The sequence below is a fragment of the Uranotaenia lowii genome, chromosome 2, assembly GCF_029784155.1.
Source record: "Uranotaenia lowii strain MFRU-FL chromosome 2, ASM2978415v1, whole genome shotgun sequence".
Classification (NCBI taxonomy): Eukaryota; Metazoa; Arthropoda; class Insecta; order Diptera; family Culicidae; genus Uranotaenia; species Uranotaenia lowii.
In genome coordinates this window covers 284,471,452-284,496,088 of record NC_073692.1, presented here as the reverse complement: position 1 = coordinate 284,496,088, position 24,637 = coordinate 284,471,452, and the positions used below count along the sequence as shown (strand labels likewise).

Below are 24,637 nucleotides of genomic sequence, written 5' to 3'. Positions count from 1 at the left end.
TAATGTTCTGATAACTCTTATTTTATCAATTCCTTCAACAATTGTAATCAAATCGCACAAAACAGCCCTTACGGTTGAAAAATAACCATTTTTGAATTTCTACGGTAATCTTCCATGCGGTTAAAAAACAACCATATTTCTACTTCTCCCCGAAAAGTCATTTTATGGGTTCTCATGGAGAACTCATAAAATGGCATTTCCCGGGAAAAGGTCAAAAATGATTATTTTTGAATAATAAATGGTTTAATAGTTTCTAGCGTGCACGGCAATCTTCGGTCTACAGTGGGTCGATCCAATCAAACCGTCATTATAGGATTAAATATCAGTTACGAGGACCGAATCGAGAAAGATACATAATATGTTGTCGTCATACTAACACGAAAATGCCATTGTATTGTACTTCGATTAGATGGGCTTTAATTTTTCTACACTCTAAGGCGTTTTTCTTCTCACTCGCTCCACCAGGGTGTCAGCCTGTTATTTACATCCTACTCGCGCGCAAGCAACAACTTTTGCAGAACTGAATGTAAGTCTGTGAAAACTTCGAAATTTTTCCGTTTCTCTCGGTAAGTTTGGTAACATTCATTTCTGCTGCATTTGTTATTCAGTTCATCTCCATAATTTTAGGATACTTGTTGTTTTCCTCTGGGTCCAGAAGCGTCATAAAACGCTATCATCAGACGATTCCGGGTAATATTTCTGTATTTTTTTTAAAAGAATTTTGCTAACCGTTTTTTGTTTTAATAGGATTTCCAACTTCAACACCCAGTCGACTGTTGAATCACACCCTGTCCCAGAAGTTGAACCTCAAGGACACCTAGTATCGATGGTTCAGATGAGAATTTTGAACAGATTTGCTTAAATTCGATTTGAGTGGTAGTCTTCTCAAATTAAGGTTTATGCAAGAATATTCAACCATTCAAGATTTTTGCGTTTTGTTTCACATGTCAAAGGCTGTCAATTGACACAACAAACATTTTGACACCCAACGAGGTGGAAATATGGTGAAAATTTATTGCGTGCGCGCTTGATACGTCCATGATCCACAAATTTTGATATTTTTAACATCCTTTTTTGCTTGCTGAAATTGAGTTATTTCCCAAAAGGTAACTTCAAGATTTGCTGCTTGATCATATCGGGGCCAAAAGCTGCTTAAAGGATCCTGACCTGAGTAGCCGTTTATTGCGTCAATCATGCCCAGAGGTACGTTCGTGTGTGTGTGTATGGCTTAGCCAAGTTCCTGTAACAGGATGCTTTTACTATTTTTATGGTCATTGTTACATTTCAGGAAAATACGTAAACCATAAAGGACGTAATCGCCATTTTACCAGCGCTGAGGAATTAGAGGCTGAACGTAAAAACGAGGAACAGAAGAAAAAGTAAGCTATCTGGTACCTTAACCTTAAGTTTATACTTACTGTATACTGTATAAGGTTTATTATCAAAATCGTAAGCTCCTATTATCAAAGATAATTTTAGACTTTGAAAACACTAAACAACTTGTAAGTTTCAAGGAACTAATTTAAAATGCATGCGAATTACTGATTTTTTTTTTAAAAATGACAAACTTAAATAACCACTATATGATTCGCTGATCTATTTCGGGGAGGAAAAGAATCAAATGTTTAAAAAGACACGTTTCTACGTCATTCTGATTAAATTTACTCAAAGAAAATTTGCCAATTTGGCATTTGTTAAAAACACAATGCCAAAAAGGAATAGGGTAGATACTCTAGATTTCGACAGGAGCTAGTTTTCGACAAAATTTTAAGGAAAGGCTTATCTTTCTGTTTGGTGACTCAAGCTAACTATCTTCATATTTTTCTATTTTTGCTCTCCCACTTTAGTATACCTTGAATATAAAAATTCCTCTAAATAAGTTATTGGGTAGTTGTAAATAAATAATTTAAAAGTAATATTCTAAATCACCTGTGAAATTCAATTCCAACGACCATATAAGAATGATTTTGAATCACGAAAAACCCCCCTTTTATTTGATTAAAAGCAACAAAAGGAATCAATCGAAAAGTTAAGGTTCTGAGATCAATCTTTTCGGTAATTTATTGAATATTTGTTGCTAACATTTAATGAAATTTCAACTGTTTTTTGAGCTGTCGAAAACTAGCGCTGAAAATTCTCCCAATAATCTATTTTTCGACACCCATCTTCTTCTGCATGTTTATACTGTTTCCATGGTGTAAAAAAACGCCGTGAAGTAGACAAGCAATTCCAATACGCAAATATTCATATTGCTGAGCTAACAAAGGAGGTGGAAATATCTGTACCAACACGTGAAAAGGATGTATCTCCAAAAGTAAACAAAAACCATTTTCAGTACCTCTTGATAGGCCAACATTTGCACTACTTAACGGTAAAACCCTTTTCAGAAAATGTTATTCCGTTACATTAAAAACTCAATTTGAGTAAAGGATCTATAAACATTCTTAACCCAGAACTGCCATTACATGGATATACACCCTTTACTCCGAAACCATTTTTCGCTACTACTCCGCCAACAAACTCAAAATAATCAATTTGACTCTTTATTCAACATAAAAACATAGTTGCAAATGAATGCGAGCTTATAACTAAAGCTAAAAATAAGAAAATAGCAAAGGGTGTATAAACAGGTTAGACAAAATATTACGTGAGCAAGGTTCTATTTACGATAGAGCGTTGTTTTTTCATGCAAATTGATATTCCTCTATTCTAACACATAGAGAATGCTTCTAAAAATCGTTTGTCTTTCATAAAAAGCAAAAATGTCAAGTGATATTTAATTAGGGATTTAAAATAGGTTGTATTTTTTTCAAACGCGTTTTTCTCGATACGCCATACATGGAGATTAATCCTTTTTTTATGTGTTGATAAAGATTTAACATTTTATTCACTTAAAACATAGTTGCAAATGAATGCGAGCTTAAAACTAAAGCTAGAAATGTTAAAATAGCAAAGGGTGTATAAACAAGGGAGACAAAATATCAAGTGAGCTAGGTTCTATCTACGATAGCGCGTTGTTTTTTCATGAAAATTGATATCCCTCTATTCAAACAAGTAGGAGATGCTTCTAAAAATCGTTTGTCTTTCATAAAAAGTAAAAATTTCAAGTGATTTTCAATTAGCGATTTAAAATAGGTTGTATTTTTTTCAAACGCGTTTTTCTCGATTCGCCATATATGGAGATACATCCTTTTCACGTGTTGGTACAGATATGCTTGTCGAAAACTAAAACTTTTTGGGTCGAAAACCAAGGAATATTTAAAGGAGGTAGTGTCGAGGCAGCCCTGCTTTAGTATTAGTACATACTGCGACGTCACAATCACGAAAAATCTGTTAATTTACTAGGAAATTTGCCTTTTTCGTTGATAATCTGAAGAATTTGCTGGAGATGTTCCACTTTTTATACCTGTTATTCTAGAAGCATTCTTGCTCTTCAAGATCGGTATGAAAAAAGTTGGATTTTCGAGTAATTTTTGTATGAAATAGACCATCGAAGTTAGAAAAAATGGTGGATTTTCCCTACTCAAATTTGCAAAACTTTAAAATTAGTTCAAAGTCTTCCATGAAAATGATCAAGTCAGTGCAGTTTATGATCCTTATTACAAAAAAGTTATCAAAAACAAACTTTTATACAAAACCACAATTATTTCTCGCGTGAGCTTTCATTACGTCGAATGAAACAGAAACACCGAACCGAAAAAAACGCTTCTGAAATTTGAAGAGTGTTTTTCAAATCCTATTTTCATTCCTTCGCCGATAACCCTTCAAAAAATACGCAATATTCATGGAAACTAATTGTGTCAGATATTCCACATTATGAATTTAATTTTTTACAATTTTTAGAGCTATTTTTTAATCATATGGGAACATACGACATATTCAAACATAAATCGTTCATACGTCTGAACACATTCGTCGTTTGGAGGGGAAATTTGTTTCATTCGTCTCTTTTCTTTCGTCCTTTGATTCGTTCAACTTGCACTTACGCCCAAATGTTTCTGATGCAAATACTATGGGAAATTTTCAATTTTCTTTTAATAAGTGAAATATCTAGTGTAGCGGTAAATTGGTGAGTAAATGCATAATGAAATGTGTGAATCGGGTGCGCCATCGGTCACACCAGCTCGCTGCTGCTGATCAGCTTTCTGTTGCCGACCAGCTGGAGGGGAAATTTGTCTCATTCGTCCTTTGATTCGTTCAACTTGCACTTACGCCCAAATGTTTCTGAGGCAATTACCGGTAAATTTTCAATTTTCTCGGCATAGTGAATGTTAACTTATTGAGTTGTCGAGTGCAGCGGTAAATTTATTAGTGAATGCGTAATAAAAGTGTGAATCGGGTGATTGGGTGACTAACAGCAGCAGGCTGCTGCCGCTCAGCCTGATGCAGTTAGTTGTTAGGTTTGCTGCTACTGCTGCTGTTCGGTTTCTTTTCCTTGCTGCATTATTTTACAGCGTTCGAAAGCCTGCTTGAGTATCGATTTAAGAACGCTTGAAAAGAAGAATCTGAAATAATATTCATTGCCAGGTTGATATTCGAAAACCTCTACCTGTATACACTTGTTTGCTCATGGAATCCATAGCGAATGTGCTAGGTTTTTCTTCCTCTGCACATTCGCCGTTTGGAAGAAGGGACGTAAGCAACATTGAAATTGGCAATCAAGGTTTTGTTTCATTCGTCATTTTGGAAGTCTTAAATTTTATATATTAAAAGGGTTTAAATTGATTGTTTTATCAATCACATAGGTAGATAATGTTATAATGAAGCTTTTTTAGTGAATATCTCAGTTTTTCAAATTTTGTTTCATTCGACGTAATGAAAGCTCACGCGAGAATTGATGTTAATTGTTCTACATAAGAATTGAATATGGTAAACCAATTAGGTAAAAATCATTACAATCAGTTGAACACTCAATAACTACCAGCTAGACTTTTTTTAAAGTAGATTTTTTCTTCGTTTTTGAACGTTTTAGCTTCAAGATGACATTGCGTTCATTATTAAAATGAGAAAAAAAACATAATGCAATCTTTAAAGGACCAGAAAATTTCATAACATAGTGAAACAGGGGTCTTACAACACAATAAAAATGAAATTGGAACTCATTTTAGTTCTAAAACATGTTTTTCTTCGAAATTTCTGCCCTTCGCATATAAATTCTCGATACATTCGTTTTTGTGACGTCACAAAAAAAATCCAATATGGCTCTCGACACTACCTTATTTAAATATTCCTTGGTCGAAAACTAAAATTGAATGTCAAAAACTAGATCATCGAGAGGTTTTAGTAAAAGGCTAATAAATACGTTGTTTTGAAACTTTTGATCAATAAAAAAGGTAGAAAATGAAGAAAAAAATCTGATTCATATAACCAATCACATTTGAAATGAAAAACTTTAGTCAAATAGTTTATTTACATGGTTTTTCTGACAAATCAAGCCAAAACTGTCGAAATCTAGGTATTTTACTACTAGCGTCTGTTTGGTGATAGTATTTATTAACAATCACAGACACAAATCAATGTTTCAACACTTTATGTACAAACTTTAATATTCTGTTTGTTCTATTGAAGATATTCCTGAACTTTAATTGTTCAATCTTGAATCCATATTTATCTGCTTTCCTGTATCGCAGATGGCGTGACACTCGGGAGGAATCTTCTGAAGAGGAGGAGGACGACGAGGAGGTAAGTGAGAAGGATAGTGACGAATCTGAGGAGGAATCTGAGGATGACAAAAAAGGCGCCAGTTCCCTGATCGAGATCAGCAACCCCAACCGACAGCCGAAGAAGGCCTTCGTAAAGACCAACGCCCTGGAGGCCGGTGCTGCTGCCGAGGATGAATCGTCTTCATCGCTGAGCCGCCGCGAGAGGGAGCAAATCGAGAAACAACGCGCACAGGCGGCCTACCAAAAGCGACACGCCGAGGGTAAAACGTCGCAAGCTAAGGCGGATTTGGCTCGGCTGGCCATAATCAAGCAGCATCGCGCGGAGGCAGCCGCTAGACGAGAGGCGGAGAAAAAGGGTAATTTCGTTGTTTTATTTTTGCTTATTAGTTATAAAAGTATTTATTTTTCATTTTTCAGCGAAAGAAAGTAAAACATAAGTGAAAGTAGATTGAATGTAATCTATAAATTCACTGAGAGCGATTGATAATTGAGGGATTTGAGCCAAAGGAGGAGCGATCATCTGCAGAACATCAGTACATGTAACGTGATTTCCACTCCTTTGATTTCGAATTTCACAATCCCTATACATATTGCTGCGATAAATTTTGATATAAATTAAATTTTTAGAATATGGTCTTTTATTGTCAAGTGCGATGTTTAGCAACCATTTCTGAAAGATGGATAATGTTACGGATGAAATCTTACTATTATCCACTTTCCATCCGTCACATTATAGTTCAAACTGATTAGCACTAAAATAACGAGTTGCACTACTTATGGAATGTAAACTAACCCAAACGTCATTGAAGGTTCAATAAAATATCACTAAAATCCAACGTTTCAAGTCTTTTTATTTTCTATTCTGGCAAGTTAAAGTTAAACCTAAAAGAGTTATCTGATTGGTAGCAAGGATCAATTTTCGTAATTGTCGATTTTGGTTCCTCCCGTTTTTCTGATCCAGCGTCATCAGTTTTGCTTTCGTTGTCCTCGAGTTGAATGTTGGAGAAATTGAACCGAAAAGTTTTATCTTCGGTTAGTATTGCAGCTTTCTTTACAAAGTGATACTTGGCTTTCTTTTTGGGGGCATCGAACCCAAGACTATCGGCCCGCAAGGCCAGTTTTGCCTCTTCATCGGCCATCTTCTTACGGTAATCTCCAAAACTGGAACGCATAATTTGGCGCTTTTTAATCAGCGGTTGGTTTGGAGATTTCAAGGTGTTAATTAGTTTGAGTGTGTCTTCAACTGAAATGATTAAAAGGATACCATTGGATTATAAGGTTAACATTAAATTAACTGTTTTATAAAACTTAAAAAAATAATGAAAAAAAATACACGAGATCTTGAAAGAAATTGAATCTGCGGCACAGAATACTTGACTTAAAAACATTGAAAATGTGGCGACTTATATTGAAGTACGAACTTAATGAAAATCATTTTTCATTTTACCATTTGATATGGTCAGTTCTCCGAAATAGTGTACAAGAAGGCGTCTTCATTTACAGAAGCGAACGAGACTATCGAAATTTCTACTACAGAAAGCGCCCTTTAACCCGGCCCTGGGACCGTATCAACAAACGGTATAAAAATTGGCTACATAAATACCGACCTTTCTTATTATTCTCTCGTATATGGGGAGCGTTGAGGCTGTTTTCGAGTTGCTGAACACACCAGTACAGTTCCAGCTCGAACTGGATGTTGGATTCAGTCGGTTCTGTTCCACTGGACTGTCCATTGCTACTGCTGGTAGAGGATGCTGCTGCCGTTGATGATGATGGTCTGCTGTGCGAGGACAGAGGACTCGGTGTCGGAATAGACTTAAGTTTGCCGGTGCCCTTGTGCAGTCTAGCCTTTGGTGGTGCCATTTTTACTGATCCCTGTGGGTTCTTCTATCGTTAGAAGTTTGAATTTTCACAATAGGAGCTGATTTGGATTTTTGGTTGGTTTTAATGAAATTCGCACGTTGTTTTGATTTTTAAAAAATCAACAAGGCGTGTTGCAAAAACACACGAATGATTGCGCAAACACACTGAAAGTGAAGAACCAATGATTGCCTAGGTTTTAAAGCAAACCTGCTCACATGTTAATCGATGAAGTTGCATACATTCTGGCGTTTTAAATATCAAAGACGACAGTCTCATTACATGCATGATATTCTATTTCGCCTTAATTTTTTTTAAATCTAAGCAAAGCCAAAGATTGTTTAATTGAATCAAGTGGATGACAGATTACTTTTTTTATGGTTTATTAACAACACTTTACTGTGGTAATCGTATCAGTGATAGATAACGATTTTTTCTTCAATGTAACAAAACCGATTGCAGCACCTCGCAATTTTTTGCCTTTTATTTTGGTTAACATAGTTTTCAAGGATGAGTCCCCTTATATCCGCCATATCATCAGTCGTTTCTAAAAAAAACATATAAAAAATACTGATCGTTGAACAGATAAGTTCCATAAACTAAGGCGTGATATCATCGCTATCATTGCTAATATTTAAGTCACTGTATTTGAAAACGCCTGTCGTTATGTAAGCTTATTTAAACCGATTACTTTTTTGATAATATCGTGGCTTAATGAATATAAAAAATTATGACTTTTTCACTTTTGTTATTTGTAGCCGAAAAAACTTGGAATCTCTAGGTGGATTCTTTCGTAATCGTTATTTGTAATACTTCATTTGAATCTGCTATTCAATCGTTACTCTGGCAAAGGTGGGGGCGATAGAAGGCGACACGTATCAACGTGAAATCGTCTTCAACGAATTTTACTATTTGGTTCGAAGAAACTCTATTGTCAACTGGCAGCGCAAATGGGACGAGGATAAGAAGGGTCGTGTCGTGATTTTGGCTCCACTCGATTATCCCAAAGGTAAGCCTTAAATCATGGTTTAATAGATTGAACTTGAGTCGGGATTTTATTCGTATATTTTCGCGTCTCATGTCCAATCATTATCCCTTAGACGGGATACTCTATCGTTTTGATATTGCTGGCAGCAATTTGTGTGGTTACGGCCAAGGTTACCACGACATCGAGCATATTGTTTAGTCGTGCGAGGTCCAACTTGTCGCCAGAACGAATTTTATAGACTCCCCTAGGGCCCGAGGAAAACTACCCCATGTTCAAGTGAGAGATGTGCTGGCTGTGACAGACTTGGACTACATGTTCGAAATATATCTTTTCCTAAAAACTATTGATCTTCGTCTATAATTTTTTTTTTATTTTCTCATTTCCCTATCTATCTTCTATCTTTTCTTCAATAAGTGAACTAGATATAAGCACACAATTGTAATCAAACAAAACGAGTTTGACTCCTTAAAGCCTAAAGGTATGAGCCGTTTCAAATAAAGAATTTACAAAAAAAAAAAAAATAATAATCAATCGTTATTCACATATGTTCGGATAAATTTCAAACCAGGTTTTTAACTATTCCTTGTATCAGCCAGTAGCTGATCAAAGCTAAAATATGTATCTATAATGCATGTTAGATAAGTTTTTCTGAAAATATGCAAATAAAGAAACTTACAATTTTAGTTTTACCCATGAGGTTTTCCTCTAGTAGACTGCCTGACCTTAGTGAATTTGTGAGATAGCTCTGGATGTACAACATAACTTAAGGAACAAATCTTGAGCCAATCGTAGAGAGAGGTCGAGTACTTACAGTTTAAGCTATTAAATTAACGTCTCTGGCAAGTTTTAAATCTAAACTCGCTAGAAACGCCGATTGAATAGAAAAATAAATTCCATGTAAGAACCTAGCTATGCGCCTGGATGATATGCAAAACCAGAGCAAAAGGGTTTGTCATCAGAAAACGATACAGCGAATTTCAGTCTTAGGGTTTGTCAATGTTTTTCGTTTGATCTGAGGTTTCACTTAACCGAGGTGGTCTGTCCCCCGACAAGCTCGGGTAAGCGGGTTTCATCTGTACATCCTTTTGCATACTTCCCGGGCGCAAAGTTCGATAATTTATGGATCTTGTGTCAACCTGATGGCTAGGATAAACCGAGACCTCAGAAACTCAGAGCTCGGATAAGCGGGGTTCTGCTGTTGACCGTTCCTCCTGACTTATTGGATAAATGGTCTCAATGTACTTTTGTAGGTGTCGCGGGATGTGGTAACCATAGCCTAAATGCGAGTCATGTGCTACTTTCTTTTCTGGGATTTTCATCCAGGGATGATTCATCCCGAAGTTATGTGCTGCGTCAAATGCGAGCTATGTGCTGAGCCAAATGGGCTGCGCCGGAGTGTGAACTAAGTGCTGCGCCTGAATTTTCAAAAGAGTAGAGACTAACGTTAAAAAAACGAAAACCGAGAGATTTTAAGTAATTCAAACACTGACAATTTTGTGGAAGTCTCGCGTTTTAAATTCTTTAAACTATTTTTAACTAAAGAAAAGTGAGAAGTCAGGAGCTGAATTTTCGTAGCTCGATTATTCGATGAGATAGTAAAACATGATAATTTAATGCTTTTCAAAAACAGTTTTTAGACGTGCATTTTTTCCTTTAAACAAACATTATCTGTTTACTGTTTAGTATTGCATACCCAAAGGCGCTAATCGCGCTCACAGATTAGAACAATTCAAAGATGCCTTTCTAAAAATGGGATATTTGAGTATGTTGTTGTAAGCTGTATTTCTTTCATATTTCTGGTAAAGATGTGGGACTTCATCAACTAGGACCTTGATCAACTGGAACAAATGAGCTATTTTTTGTAATAAAATGTTTTAAAAAAAGAGTAAATTTCGAAAAACTTCACAAAAAAAGAACGCCCATTTCTCGATCGAAAAATAGTGCGTATACTTTTAAAAGAGTACGTATGGCATCCCTACTCTAGAGTAACACTTTTACAGAGATCTTAATAAACATGAATATATTACTATAAGGTTATGACTATAAAGGTGAAGATTAAAGTAAAAAGTCAGTTTTGATTAGATCGCCGAAATTGTAATTGTTTATCACATTTATTTTCCAAGTACGTCGAATAGGTCTTAAAATACAAAAATATAACTGTTCAAAATATCTTAACTCTGCATTTTCGAGACTGCATCACTTGCGGCTAAGGCCATTTCATGTTCCGGTGACCCCGGAGGCTCGAACGACAAAATTCTAGCGCTAAGTTTAAGCAATTTCAGTGCCTCATCCAGGCTCCGCTTCACTTGACTCATATTCAGCTGTTTGGTTTCGAATCTGTACTTAGCTTCTATCATGATGGGAGCATGAAGTTCGTACATGATCACTCCCCTCAAACGACTCAGCCCTGGTTCGATATCCTCTACCAGCGCTAGCAAATGTCGACATATAGTTTCCTTTCGTTTGATTTGTTCAATCGTCAAATCCGACATGAGATAGCCATCTATTTTGCCGTAAAGCGAACATAACGAGTGTTCAGCCGAAAGAATAAGGTAGTGGTTCTCGTGAAGCGTCGAGCGATATTTACTAATGAATTGTTCATACAATTCGATGCTGTTAGCGTCTATGCCGTCAAGCTCCGTGAATAAACGATCAAGAAGTTGAACGATTACTGTTGCAGATATTTCGTACGAACAGTGGTTACATTTCCAGGATGCATCTTGATCCAATGGATTCGTGGAGATCACGAGACCTTTTGAACATTTGGAGCACTTCAATGAACTGCAGTTGGTTCCAAATTCAGTGGGGTCCGAACATCTCTTACACTGGCACCAGAAGAATTTGCAGTCAAAAAGATGTTGTCTACGTTTCAAAGTTCCTTGTAGAGTATAGGCATACGATAAAGTAATTGTTTCTCCTTCCATAAGGTCTTTCGTCAGTCTGATAGTAAGAACGTGGCTGATTGGATCGTCCGTATGAGTCGTGTTTGGGGTACAATCGTGCATTAAATAGAACGCTTCCGGATAGAGCGCTCTAGTGTGGACATCATGTTGTCCTATTTGAAAGCTGTTCACCTCGATTATTCCACAAACAGTGTGAATTTCATCTTCGGAGAATTCATCAAATTTCCACAGATTTCGAATCCGCTCCACTATCTCTCTCTGATTGCGCGTCCACAGAAGTGTTCTCGTTCGACGAAGTTCGTTGAGGGAGTCCATCTTCAATAGAAGATTAAATTTTTCACTATCAGTCTTTTTCAGCAGCAAACAACGTAAAGCGAAAATGGCTTCGTACATAAACTTAGATTCGAGAGGAGTGGCGGTTTTCAGCAGCTCAGCCACGTTATGCTCCTTGAGTGGAATGCATTCTTGATTCCTATGGACAGCAAGATCTTGGCAATTTTCGCTGCAAATTCGCCAATTACAATCAACGCATCTGAAAGCAAAATACGACAAAATGTCAAATAATTTGATGTTTTTTTTATTATTTAACTGTGATGACTTTGGAATAAGCCTGTAACATAAATACAGGCGCTTTCTTATATTATTTACTCATCACACGATGCACTCCCAAATATGTATCTACAATTATAATCAAACTCAAATTCTAAACAAAAAACCTACCGCAAAATTTTACTGCCTTTTTCGAACAGTCTGTGACACCCAAGGCAGATGGGATCACTTTCAGCCCAAGGACCAATCGCTAACGGTGCAACTTCGATGATTTTCTCCCCGGCGTTTAACTTCCGGGAGGCCACCAAATACCTAAAGAAGTAAAGGAATGAAACAATAAACATACGCGTTTCTTAATTGAAATTCGATAAGCCTCGAATTGTAGAGCCATACCTGCCAACCAATTCGGACTGTTTAATCGAATACGGTTTGTTGCTGTTGTTGTCATTTTCCGCAACCGTAGCTTCCGAGACAGAGTTTTTCCCTGCATTTTCATCATTTTCGTCCTCGTGCTCACCGGCAGCCTTCTGATGGCTTCGGTTTTTATTTTTTCGTTGTTGCTGAAATGACCAATAAAATATTTAATTACCTACTTTGTTCGATTTCGGAACTTTCTGCGATGCAGACAGATGCGAAAGTGAAAATTTTTAAAATACAGAATAAGTCAATCAGGTCGCGATGTCCAAGGTCTGGTTATTTGCATAATTATTCATAACGTTGTGCTATTATTATAGTACCTTTTCTCGGTACGGAGTTATTTTGACAGGCTTTTTGCTTTTATGAAACTATAAAAGTGGAATTAAATTTTAAATTTTTGTTTTTCATGAAATTTTTTGAATATTTTACAAGAAACCATTATGACAGTTCGTTATTTGATGATGTTACTTTCTAGTGCTTTCAATTAAAAAAAAGCGACGATTGTAGAACCAAATCTCCAAATTGACACAAAACAATATCACAACAATGATTTTTTAACAAATTCAAAGACTTTTTGTTCGTTTGCGGTCATAGAACATTTTGAATTTGATAATTTCATTAGTTTTGGTTAAAACTTATCATAATTTTACTTTTAAGTTCTTTATAAAAACATTGGTAGAATGGATACATTCGTTGCAGGGCGAGAAAAGAAATCCTTCCACTTTGTCATTAAACAATCTTATTTGTACAATTTTTGTAGTATGCTTTTTCCTACAATGTTTTTTAAAAGATTTACATATGAAAAAATATCACAGAAATAGACAAATGCACTGATTTTTCGAAAACGCTAGAATAGTACTGATTTTAGAAAAAATGTACTTAATTGTCCTAATTTTTAGAGAATATCTTAATAGTAGATGAGTGATGAGTTCATAGAAAAACCTGATACCTACATACATACATAAAACAGTAAACACCCACAAAGATCCGGCTCGCTCTAGTATCAAAATGAAGAGATTTTAATTACCAATATTTCGCTTTTGTTAATTAGTCTGAGCAGAGCTTTATATTATTTTCATCAATAGTGGGTCAACTGGGGTAACATGCAACACTTTTCAACTTCAATGGCTTCTTAAAAACTCACGTCCTCCTCCTCCTCATACTCCTATGCAACAAAAGTTTTAAGTTTGGTAGGACATCAAATTGACGTAGTCAGAAAGTTTATTGGATTCTTCGGTTATTTTCAATTTTCTAAAAACATACGATTTTCACTATGCTTAAAAACAGAGCAAAACAAATTTTGTTTTTAATGAAAAATCTGATAAAAAGTGTGAAAATTTATAACTAGTATTTGTAAAATTTTGGATGCCATAAAGGCCATTACGCGTAAAAACACCAAATACAGTAATTTTTGGATCTGTTGTAACTAATTTTAACATTTTTTTTAAACATGAGGATGTTGCATACATTTAGGCGTAAAAAATACTACAAAAAATTCTAATGCCTAGCTGAAATAATAAAAATAAATATTTAGATGAACGAAATTTCAATGCTGACAAACGCGTGATGCAAAACAATAATGTTCCAGCATATGGGAACGAGATTTAAAAGGTGTCTCTTCGATTTGCACTTTGTTGCATCTTACCCCAGACAGGTAACTGAATTATAAAAACATTTATGTAAAAAGTTTGATTACTGTCCAAAAAATATTTTTACAGAAATTGTGCTGGTATAGAATGATTGAACCATTACAAATTTTGAAGATATCATAGCCAATCAGTCATACTGGTAAAGATTGTATAGCTTTGATAAATTTTAAAATTTGTACATTCATTGCTGGATTTTTTTTTAATTTTACATGAAAATCAAAAACTTTATAAAACTAGTCTTTAATGTTAGAAATTATGTTATTATCATTTTGTAGTCCTTAAAATATAACTTGATTACACTGTATCAAATTAAAAATTAAATCAGTGGTGAATAGAGAGATTTAGTTTTATAAATCCTAAATTTTTTTTACTAAAAACCGTTTTCTTTAAATATGTCCAAATGGAACGGGATTCTTAGCTTGTTTCTTCAAAGACGCAGTTTTAGAAATAGAAGATATAAGCTGAATTTTTCAGCCGTTTTTTTTTTTGAAAATTTTTGTCGGATTGTTAATCACAATGATTTTTGTAATAAGTCAGTTAAAATTATGTTTTTTTCAAGTAAAAACTAAAAATTGCTATGTCCAAAATTAAGAACACTTTTTTCAGTGTGTTCCTAATGTTGGACATAGTCAAAATGCTCCCAACTATATTGAAGTTATAGCATTTTTTTTTAGTGAATATGATTGGCGTAAAATAAATGATTGACGTAAAGTTGTTAAAGCTTATTTTATCTTAACTTCATTAACTTTATATTCAACTAACTGTAAACTAAATGGTTATAAGTGAAAACATAATAATTTTTTAAAACTAAAGTGTATTTCAAAGCTATCTATGTATCTATGTGTCGAAAATATATTTTCGAAAGATTTCGCTGTTCGAAAAACCCGAAGAAGTTCTGGAAATTGACATGAAGCTTAACAGCTTAGAGAAACCATGGCTGTAATTGTATTTAAATAAGCTTTAAATAAAAACCATGTGTCTATTCCAAAAGAAAAACTTATCCATATTCATGACTTGACGGGCATGAGCGTTGTACAAAAGTTCTAAGAAAATCGTTGTTCGAAAATTCAAAAGAACTCATTTGAATCATTGAACCATTTATCTTTTACTTTTACAATAAAATCGTTTTCCCGAAAATTGCAGGAGATTTCAACATAAAAATTACTCCAATGAATACAGAACAGATGTCTGCTCATGTGTATTTCAAATTTTTAAACACATGTTTCAGCTGAAAACTGCTCGAAGCATAACATATTTAAATTATCGATCTTCCAATAATTGAAGAACAACAGGAAAACCTTTTTTGAGTCTACTACAAACCAGGAAAATCTAAATTTGTCACATGTGGCACAATGATAGTCCAAAGCTTCTCAATTCTTCCTCAAATCGAAAACCAATCTGAGAAACCTACACATGATATAAAAACACTCAAAGATAATTCTTTGAACGAAGCAAATTATCTAAATCCGTATTGATTTTTGTATATTAAATCATTGAACATGTAACAAACTTGCAAAGCAGAAGATTTTCGCAGCTCTTGAAGTTACCTCAGACACCACAAAAAAAAGAAACATTGTAACTACAGAAAAAAACATTTTCCTGTTCATTCTGCTGAAACCTGCATTGACGAGTTTACAAAAGCAATGGATGCAAACAGGTAGATTGAAGAGGAAAAAACAAAGGATTGAAGAAAGACTCATTAATATTAGAAAAGTAAACCATCAAGTTTCAGAGAGCTTCTCAACGGGAACAGAATCGCAATAGAAAATTGAAAAAAATGAGTCTGAATGAAATTCGTCGTAAACTTATTTGTATCCATTACTTTAAATTTTCTACTTGTTGAAATATGATAAATGTTAAATGAAAAAAAAAATTGTGAAAAAAGCAAGTTCAATCTGTCTGAATTGAAAAATTTAAAATTAGGTTTTTATAAGCTCATCCACTACTTACTTCAAAACTGACAAAAACGAACTTGTTGTAGAATTTTTATAGGCATGTTTTCTCTGGTCGTTTTCCAAAACATATCATAAAAGTTATGATAAAAGGTATGTTTCAAGACTTTTCTCATTAAACTTATAAGAAAGATAATTATATGCAGAATAAGGAACAAATATTGGTTACACTTTTCCTCTATATGTCCATAATTTGGAACACATATGTTAACAATTAGGAACAATAAGAGCCAAATAAGAAACATCGACACACTTAAAAAAACACATTAGTTTTCAAAAATTAAAGCTTAAAATGATTATTTCCGAGTGCGTTATTGTAACCTGAAAATTTTATATCTTACAATTGAAGATTAGGTTTAGTCATTGCAAAAATACAAATATTTATAAAGTTAAAACGATATTTTTATGACTATTTAAATTTACACGTATTTTGCGTCACCCATTCCTGGCGACAAACGTGTTAAAAGCTTGATTTTGTCTAAAAAAATAAGTTTTCTCCTGAAAGTATGCTATGGCTATAGGGTTTTAGACAAACTATAAGAATTCTCCATATCTAAGACTTTAAAACTGAGAAATAAAAAGTAATATAGCCAAAAAATAGTCAATCTAATCAAATCCGAAAATCCATCTAATTTGAGTACGGGATTAAGTATCGTTCATTCTATATTTGGCGCATGGAACCTGAAATTGAATGCTTTCCGAATCTGTAGAAGACGGCGAGTTTCTATATTAAAAAAAATATGATTATTATTATTTTTTATTTAAGACACTTTACCGTTCACATGGCATTCATGTCTGCGCAAAAAAATATGATGATACTAAGAAAATGTACAGAATTCAGTATTCTTTTATCAAATCATTTTACTTTAACTCGTTTTTTATCGAACCCTTGTCAAAGTCTCTACTAGGGGAGAGTGGGGTATCATGGGCCACTTTTTTCTTTGCTTCATAACATCTTTATTATAAAAGATACAAAGAAAAAAAAATAAATAGAAAGGTTTTCTACACTTAAAGGGATCAGTAGGCATTTTTTATTTTTAAAATACATTACAGCTCTGACTGTTTTAAAAAAGTAGTTATTTTTGGATTTTGAAAAATGGTGGGGAATCGTGCGCCACCAAATCCAAATTGACTAGATAACGTTTAAAGTTTATAAGTTCACCCAAAACTGAAATTTCATAATTCATTTAGTTATTTTAAAGCAAAAATGAGGAAATAAAAAAGAGAGTTGAAAAATTCCTTATATAGGTTTTATGTTCGTCTCTATCACATTGGAAAAAATGGACAAAATATTTTTCACAACTTTTTATTTGGCTTAAGAAAACTTTAAAGGTAGGAAAAATGTATTTTATGTTCTGAATGTGTATAAAAACACCAAAATATAGGTGTCCCTAGTTACCCCACAAAATGTGGCCCACGATTCCCTACAAGCTATGATTTGCATATAGGTTGCGTTTGTGTGACTTATTCATGTTTCATCAAAAATTACTTTTCTACGTGAAAGAACATGACAAAACTAAGATCATAAGTTTTAATTTATCATTTACCGTTTACGGAAAGAGTAACTGTTGTTCTTAAACAACAAAATCTTAGTCAATAATTTAAAAGTTGAAAGGAGAATTATAAACTTAAGTTTGACATCTTTTCAAATTCGAATCATCATTGAGAATAAAGATTAAAGTTTGAAAAAACTTTATAAAAAAATTGAAAAAAAAAAATATAACTGAACTAGATTTATATTTCTCATTAAGAAAGGTTTAAGTTATTGTTTTGATATGCTCTTCTAATCGGAATATGTAACCGGCTGCCAGGAGCATAATTTTTGAAGATTAAAATTTTTTCAGTTGAATTTGACCAGATACTTCAGGATTTTGAAAAGGATCCTTTAAATCTAGGGTAATGGCATAAAAAAGCTATATAATTTTAACAAACTGAATTTCCCTGTATTTTGTTATTTTAAAAGCTTTTCTTTGCCGAAGAAATTATAAATATTCTGGGTTTGTTAATATATTCAAATCTTTCACTTTAACATAAGGTGGCCAGATTGCCCGGTTTTATCCAGTTTTTAATATAAAATTTTGAAAAACTCCGTTCTAGGCAGGTTGCTCGGATTTCGGTGGAAAAGCCCGGATTTTGCCCAGATTTTTTTTCATTCTCATTCTCAAATCTTGCTTAAAAAAACAAAATGGGTTGTAAGAAAAATATTTTTGCGTCCAAAACGAAAGTTTTGAACAAGTTGCGTAAAAATAAATATGAAAGGTTTTTGGAATCGTAAAATACAATTTAAAAATCTGCTGTTAAATTTTGATGAAAAAATTATCTTTCAAGTTTTTTTTTTCTTGATTTTTGATGAGTAATTCCTAGGTTTTGTCCAAATTTGCCTGGATATTTTCCGGGTTTTGGTCGAAAATTTTGAAATTAAATTGCCAGGTTTTAGATAAAATAGACCGGATTTGCCCGGCCCAGATACGTGCAGAAAAAACTCTGGCAACCTTACTTTAACATCATGCATAGTAGTTTAAAAGCTTGTTATGGATTCTAAATTTTCTTGACCCAATATTTGCCAACGCATCAAAATTGATAAAAAACCAAAACATTTTAAGAGAGTTGACAATCCAGAAAAGAATCCATGTATTTAATGAACACAAACTGATTTTTATTATGAATTAGAATTAAACTCTAATGATCTAAAGTTGTTTTCGTAAAACTTATGTTCATTGGTTATTCATATATTGTGTTTTGTTTATTTTTTATTTGAAACAAAAACAATTAATCTTTAATGTGGCTCTTTCAAACCCTGAATTTTGAAAATTTGAAGTTTTTGGCTCTTCTGACTCAAAAGGTTGCCGACCACTGGTCTAGGCTAGTTAAATAAAAGAAGCATATGACGCGTACATAAGTCAACAACATATAGAAAAACATGCTTACGCAAAGCGACGACGATAACAGTTGAATTGAGATTTTTATCTCAACACACAGCTGAGATATTTAGAGTGGCCCACGTTACCTCACTCTCCCCTACTATACACCGTTCACTATTTTTTTTCATAGAATTGTTTTCATTTTGAAAATGTTTAGGGTGTTTCTCTCGGTTGTATCACGTTTTATATTGCATGGAAGAAACAAAACATACCTGACGATTTTCTTAGTGGCTCCAGAGAGTACCAACCTTTTTTTTGTAAACGGGTATGATTTAAATGTGGTAGATACTATAAAGAAGCATTAGGGGAGATGGGGGCATAATGGCCACCTTAAGGAAAACGGTTATTTAACCATAGAAAATAGCTATAATATGGAGGTTACATTATTGTTTCGTGTTCAGACACTTGAAAAGCCTATTCCCTAACGGGCTGAAACGTGAAAAACTAGATGAAAACGTTAAAAAATGCATTTTAAAAAATTTTGCCAAAAGCTGAAAACCAGCCACTGTGGAGGCATAATGAGAACCCCCCCTGAGGCAGTATGAGCACCATTAATCAGAGCAAGATGTGCGTTTTTGCCGGGGAATCTAGCAGCGAATTCAATTCGATGAAGTCAGGTGAGTCGTAGATTCATCAAACAAAGCAATAACAAAATAATCTAGGTCTGTTTGTAGAATACAAACAATTCACGCACGCTCATACAATAAGTGCTTTGTTCGGAGGATGATGCTACTAGCCGTATAATGTAACAATAAAAAAATCGATCATGAATTGTGAATGGAAAAAAATCACCTCGAACAGAAATCTAACTCTAGTCTTTTGATTACCTCTCCTACACCTTACCAATAGGCTAAATTGTCGGATGAAAACTAGTCAAGGTGTGGCGCTATAAATCAATTTTAATTCGCTGCTAGATTCTACGGCAGAAAATTCTCATTATGCCTCGATAATATGGTGCTCTATATGCCTCTAGTCAACAAATTTAAGTAAAAACGTGTTTTAAAATTGATAAAAGTGAAAAATCAAAAATTTTTTGATGGTAAAAATTGAAAAACAATGTGTACATCATGTTGCAGTGCGTACATCATAGATCAAGGTTATTTTAAGATCATAAGAGCTTATTTCGTGGTGCTCAAAAATTATAATATTTTCGTAACTTGAGAACCAAGCTAGTTTTTTTTAAATATCTCTGTAAAGATGATAAAGAGATTCCTTTTTTTGTGAAAAATTAATTGTTTATTGTTTATTGTATAAAAATCAACGGATCAAATTTAGATCCTAATGATATCTTAATTATAGGTTAAATATAAAAATTAACGTAAATCTACAATTCTCTTGATTTGTTCAATATGTTTCTACGGAAAACATTTCTGGGAACGCCAAAGTCAAAGTACTCCGAAAAACGGTTGAAGGTTTTTAGGATGCCTATAAGAGCGCTGTTAGCCCCATAGTTATTCAGCCGAACAGGAACGTAGAGTTGCAGATTCTGGTTTCTTAATCCTCGCGGTCGCACGTTGAGAGGGATAGCTTCCAGCAGCACGGGACAGTCAATCCTCGATGTGAGAAGATCCGCAACAACCAAAGCACGTGTGGCGTTTCTTCGGACTTGAAGCGTGTCTAAGTCTATCAGCTAGCAACGATTCTCATAACTGGGCAAACGAAAAGGATCTTGCCAGTTCAGGTGTCGAAGGGCATATCTCAAGAAGCGCCGCTGTATAGCCTCGATTCGTTCAACTCCATTTTGGTAGAAAGGGCACCAGACAGCAGAAGCATACTCAAGAACGGAGCGAACTATGCTACAATATAAGCTTTTTAAGCAGTACACGTCTTTAAATTCTCTAGCCACGCGAAACAAGAAACCAAGATTTCTGGAGGCTTTGTCTACCACGTAGTTCGTGTGAGTCTTAAACTCAAGCCGTTGATCGAGAATAATACCCAGATCATTGATTTGGTCAACCCGGGAGATTATTTCATCCCCGAGAATGTACTCAGCATAAAGAGGGTGTCGCTTGCGAGAAAAAGTTATGATCGAGCATTTACTGCGATTTAGCGGCAGGCAGTTGTTGTCGCACCAGTCAGCAAAAATGTTGAACTGCCGTTGCAGGAAATCGATGTCGTCTTTACCATTGATGGTGTGATATAGTTTCAGATCATCGGCATAAGCTAGTTTTGGACCATCGAGAAGCGAGAGAACATCATTAAAATAGATGACGAAAATTATCGGTCCTAAATGGCTTCCTTGTGGCACTCCGGAAGAGCCGAGAAACTGTCTCGAGAAGGATTCTCCAGTATGAACGGACAATTTTCGTCCCGTTAAGTAACTCCGAAACCACTCCAGTAAAGATCCACAGAAGCCCAAGCGACCTAGCTTTGCGAGAGCAATCTCGTGGTTCACTTTATCAAATGCAGCAGACAAATCTGTATAAATAGCATCGGTTTGGGTCTTCATGGCAAAGCTTTCTTGTACGAAAGATGTGAACGTCAGTAAATTTGTGGTAGTTGATCGTTTAGGCATGAAACCGTGCTGATCGTTTGAAAAGTGGTGCTTGCAGAATGAAAAAATGGGATCCAACACAACCAGCTCAAACAGTTTTGCAATAGCACACAGAGCTGAGATACCGCGGTAATTGTTAATATCTTTCTTATCTCCTTTTTTGTAAACAGGAAACATATATGCTTCTTTCCACAAAGCGGGGAAGATAGCGCCGTCCAGTGATGCTTGAAAGATATGCCTGATAGGTGTTAGCAGATGAGGCATAAACCGTTTCAAAAAAGTAGCTGGGATTCCATCCGGGCCCTTCGAAGTAGAGTTTTTGAGTTTGGCGGTTGCTTTTAAGATAGCTGCATCGTCGACAAGAATACCATTTATTGAAGAGCCTAGAGGTGAGACATTACTCACAGCCCTGGTCAGTTGTTCTGCAGAAATGGACCCGCTTGTAAAAATGCTCGAAAATTTTTCAGCGAACAGATTACAGATTCCGGGGTCAGTGCTAGCAATATCGCCGTCCAGGTACATGTGGGACGGAAGTCCGGATTCTTTTCGCTGGCTTTTGACATACTTCCAGAACGACTTCGGACTGCTCTTGAAATTTCGTTGTAACCGGTTCAGATATGCTAGGTAGCAACGTTTGCTGGATTTCTTATAAGCAGAGTTCAGTTTTCGGTATTCATCTTTCGTGTTAAGGCACTTGTGCTTATTATAGTTTCGGAGAGCGCACTTTTTAGCAGTTTTCTGTTGCCGCAGTTCTCTAGTAACCCAGGGAGTTCGTAGATCACCATCAACGCTGCGTTTTGGCACATGGCGATCGATAGTGTAGTTGAGAATATTTGAAAATTTTTCGGCAGCTGCGTTAGGATCAGAAGAATCTAGTTCATCTTCCCAATTGATAGAATCCAGAACGAGGGAGATAGCTACAAAGTCGGCATTCTTGAAATCATGATACAAGGATCTTGTTTTCTCTGCGGGAGCAAATATCCTGGCAACATCGATTGAGATCACTAAGGCGGGGTGATGTGGGACAGGCTTAACAAGGGGAGCGGGAGCTAAATCGATTGTTGGATTTCTAAACCCTTCGTTAACAAAACAAAGGTCGAGCAAACGACCGTTTTCGTTTTCGATATTGTTGATTTGACGCAGAGTCGCTGTACTTAAACTATCTAAAAAGATGTTGGAGGATGCCGAAAACGAAGAACGTATGGGATCCGGAAACAGAAAGCCACTACGCGAAGTACACCATTTCAAACCGGGCAAGTTGAAATCACCGATAACGAGTATGTCATCTTCAGGGGAGCACATAGAGCTAACTTTGGTGAGGCAGCGCGAGAAAGATTCAGCTAACACCTGATCTCCGGAGCGATCGGGAGGCACGTACACTACGCACAAGTAAAGTTTCCGGTCGCCGAGGTCGATGCGGGTCCATAAAAGTTCCAAATCTTCCCAGGAGTTGTCTTCGATTAGCATAGATGGAAGTTCAGATTTCACAGCAAGTAACACTCCACCTCCGATTGACTTTTTGCTGTTTAATGGACTACGGTCGCATCGGAAGACTGCATAGTCCGGACTGATAATCTGACTGGAAAGCGTGCGGTCGTTCAGCCATGTTTCAGTGAAGGCGATGATGTCATAGCTGGAGCACGATGTAGCAAGTAGGTAATCGACAACACACGAATTTACACCACCGACATTCTGATAGAAGCAACTGATGGAGTCAGACGATTCGGGTGCAAGACGGGAACGACGATTACTGGAAAAACAGAATCTATCACGCGGAGAAGAACGGTCAATGACAGCATACTTGCCTGAAAGTGCAGGCTGGAGAACCCCTTCGCCACAGACGAACTCAGGGCCGGGACGACTGATGACGCAGGCAGGAAACAGCGCGACTGAGTCGAAGGGCTCAGGGGTCTCCGTAATTCCTGATTCGTTGCGCCCCGGAGCTGGAAACCCGGTAGAGATAGTAGCAGGAGCGTCGTACGGATGATTTTGCGAGATGGATCTGTGGTAAAGCGGAAACTGGGAACGCAAGCAGGATGGTTTGGTCGTAATGGGGTACTTGCCTGGAAAAGTGATCTGGAGAACCCCCTCGCCTTCAACGAACTCAGGGCCAGGACGACTGATGACGCTGGCTGGAAACAGCGCGACTGAGTCGAAGGGCTCCGGGGTCTCCAAAGAGCTCAAATCGATGCGTCCTGGTGTTGAAGCCCATGTAGAAACCCAAGAGTGTTGCTGGCCATTGTAGAATCTAGGATTGGTTGAGATTTCATCACACAGGGAAAGTGTTCCAGAAGAATATGAGTACTTGCCTGGAAAAGTAGGCTGGAGGACCTCATTGCCACTATCGAACTCAGGGCTAGGACGGCTGAAGACGCTGGCTGGAAACTGCGCGACTGAGTCGAGGGGCTTTGAGGCCTCCCAAGTGCCAAGTTCGTTGCGTCCTAGTGATGAAACCCAAGCATCGCTGGCTTTTCCTCCAATATCTGGAGAATCGTCGCAAAACAATCTGCTGAGGCTTAAGATCTCGTCTTCGTCGTTGGCTAAAATGGGAGCCGAGTGGATCCCATCATTCTCAGAGATGCTGGCAGAGCCTACATCAGGTGCGGTGGAGCGGTTGTGGATCGACCAGGGCCAAATACGGTCGGGGTAGTAGCTTCCATAGGTTGAAAACGTTGAACCGTTGGGGCAGGAGTCAAAGGCTGTCGGTTGTAGTTTTTTGGCTGATCAACGAATTCCCGAAAGAGTAACCCAGTAGGCCACGTCATGGGGTTCAATGCAGCATCTTTGTACATAGGATCCAATCCAATTTTGAAGGACACATATTTACGAGTGGACCCATCAACTCCTTTCGGTAGCAGTCGTTTCATTTCAACCGGTGTAGAAGGATTCAAGCAGCGGGATATTGTTTTGTTAACATCATCGTCCGAAATCTGCGGCTGGAGACCAGCTAGGTACAACCAGAACTTTGGTGTTGCGGGAGGAGGTACAATGAACGAGACTGACAGATCGCTAAGATCGACAGACTTAGTCCCGGTCATAGTGGAACCAACAAGCGAATGTCCATCATTGCCACGGCGACGTTTAATGTTCGGAGACGGATACGTTCGTGGTGTCCCTTTCAAAGGGGGGAACGAGGGAGCTGTGATCGGAGGATATTGCTTCTGAGCCATGTCATCAACTTTTTTAGACAGAGAGTCGAGCTGTTGAGTAAGCTTGTCAAGCGCGGTTATTGGGACGGAAT

The 24,637-nt window shown here is 36.3% G+C and overlaps 3 protein-coding genes across 5 annotated transcripts in view; 1 reads left to right on the top strand and 2 right to left on the bottom strand.

Annotated features, from left to right (window-relative positions):
* Positions 1–978: 978 nt before the first annotated feature.
* Positions 979–6,499, top strand: LOC129745183 (28 kDa heat- and acid-stable phosphoprotein-like). The gene is made up of 4 exons (XM_055738108.1): positions 979–1,203; positions 1,289–1,379; positions 5,631–6,019; positions 6,081–6,499. The coding sequence occupies exons 1-4, from the start codon at positions 1,194–1,196 to the stop codon at positions 6,098–6,100; spliced, it is 510 nt and encodes a 169-aa protein (XP_055594083.1). The 5' UTR covers positions 979–1,193; the 3' UTR covers positions 6,101–6,499.
* On the bottom strand, positions 6,248–7,655 carry LOC129745182 (UPF0488 protein CG14286-like). The gene is made up of 2 exons (XM_055738107.1): positions 7,271–7,655; positions 6,248–6,906 (listed from the first exon to the last, which is right to left on the bottom strand). The coding sequence occupies exons 1-2, from the start codon at positions 7,524–7,526 to the stop codon at positions 6,521–6,523; spliced, it is 642 nt and encodes a 213-aa protein (XP_055594082.1). The 5' UTR covers positions 7,527–7,655; the 3' UTR covers positions 6,248–6,520.
* Positions 7,656–10,601: 2,946 nt separating this feature from the next.
* LOC129747852 (SET domain-containing protein SmydA-8-like) overlaps positions 10,602–24,637 on the bottom strand; it is a 41,384-nt gene continuing 27,348 nt past the window's right edge. For all 3 annotated transcript variants that reach the window (XM_055742226.1, XM_055742228.1, XM_055742227.1), the window contains exons 3-5: positions 12,357–12,523; positions 12,135–12,275; positions 10,602–11,946 (exon numbers count right to left, since the gene is read on the bottom strand). In XM_055742226.1, coding sequence (XP_055598201.1) covers positions 10,683–11,946; positions 12,135–12,275; positions 12,357–12,523 — 1,572 coding nt within the window. In that variant the 3' untranslated portion in view covers positions 10,602–10,682. The remainder of the gene's footprint in view (positions 11,947–12,134; positions 12,276–12,356; positions 12,524–24,637) is intronic.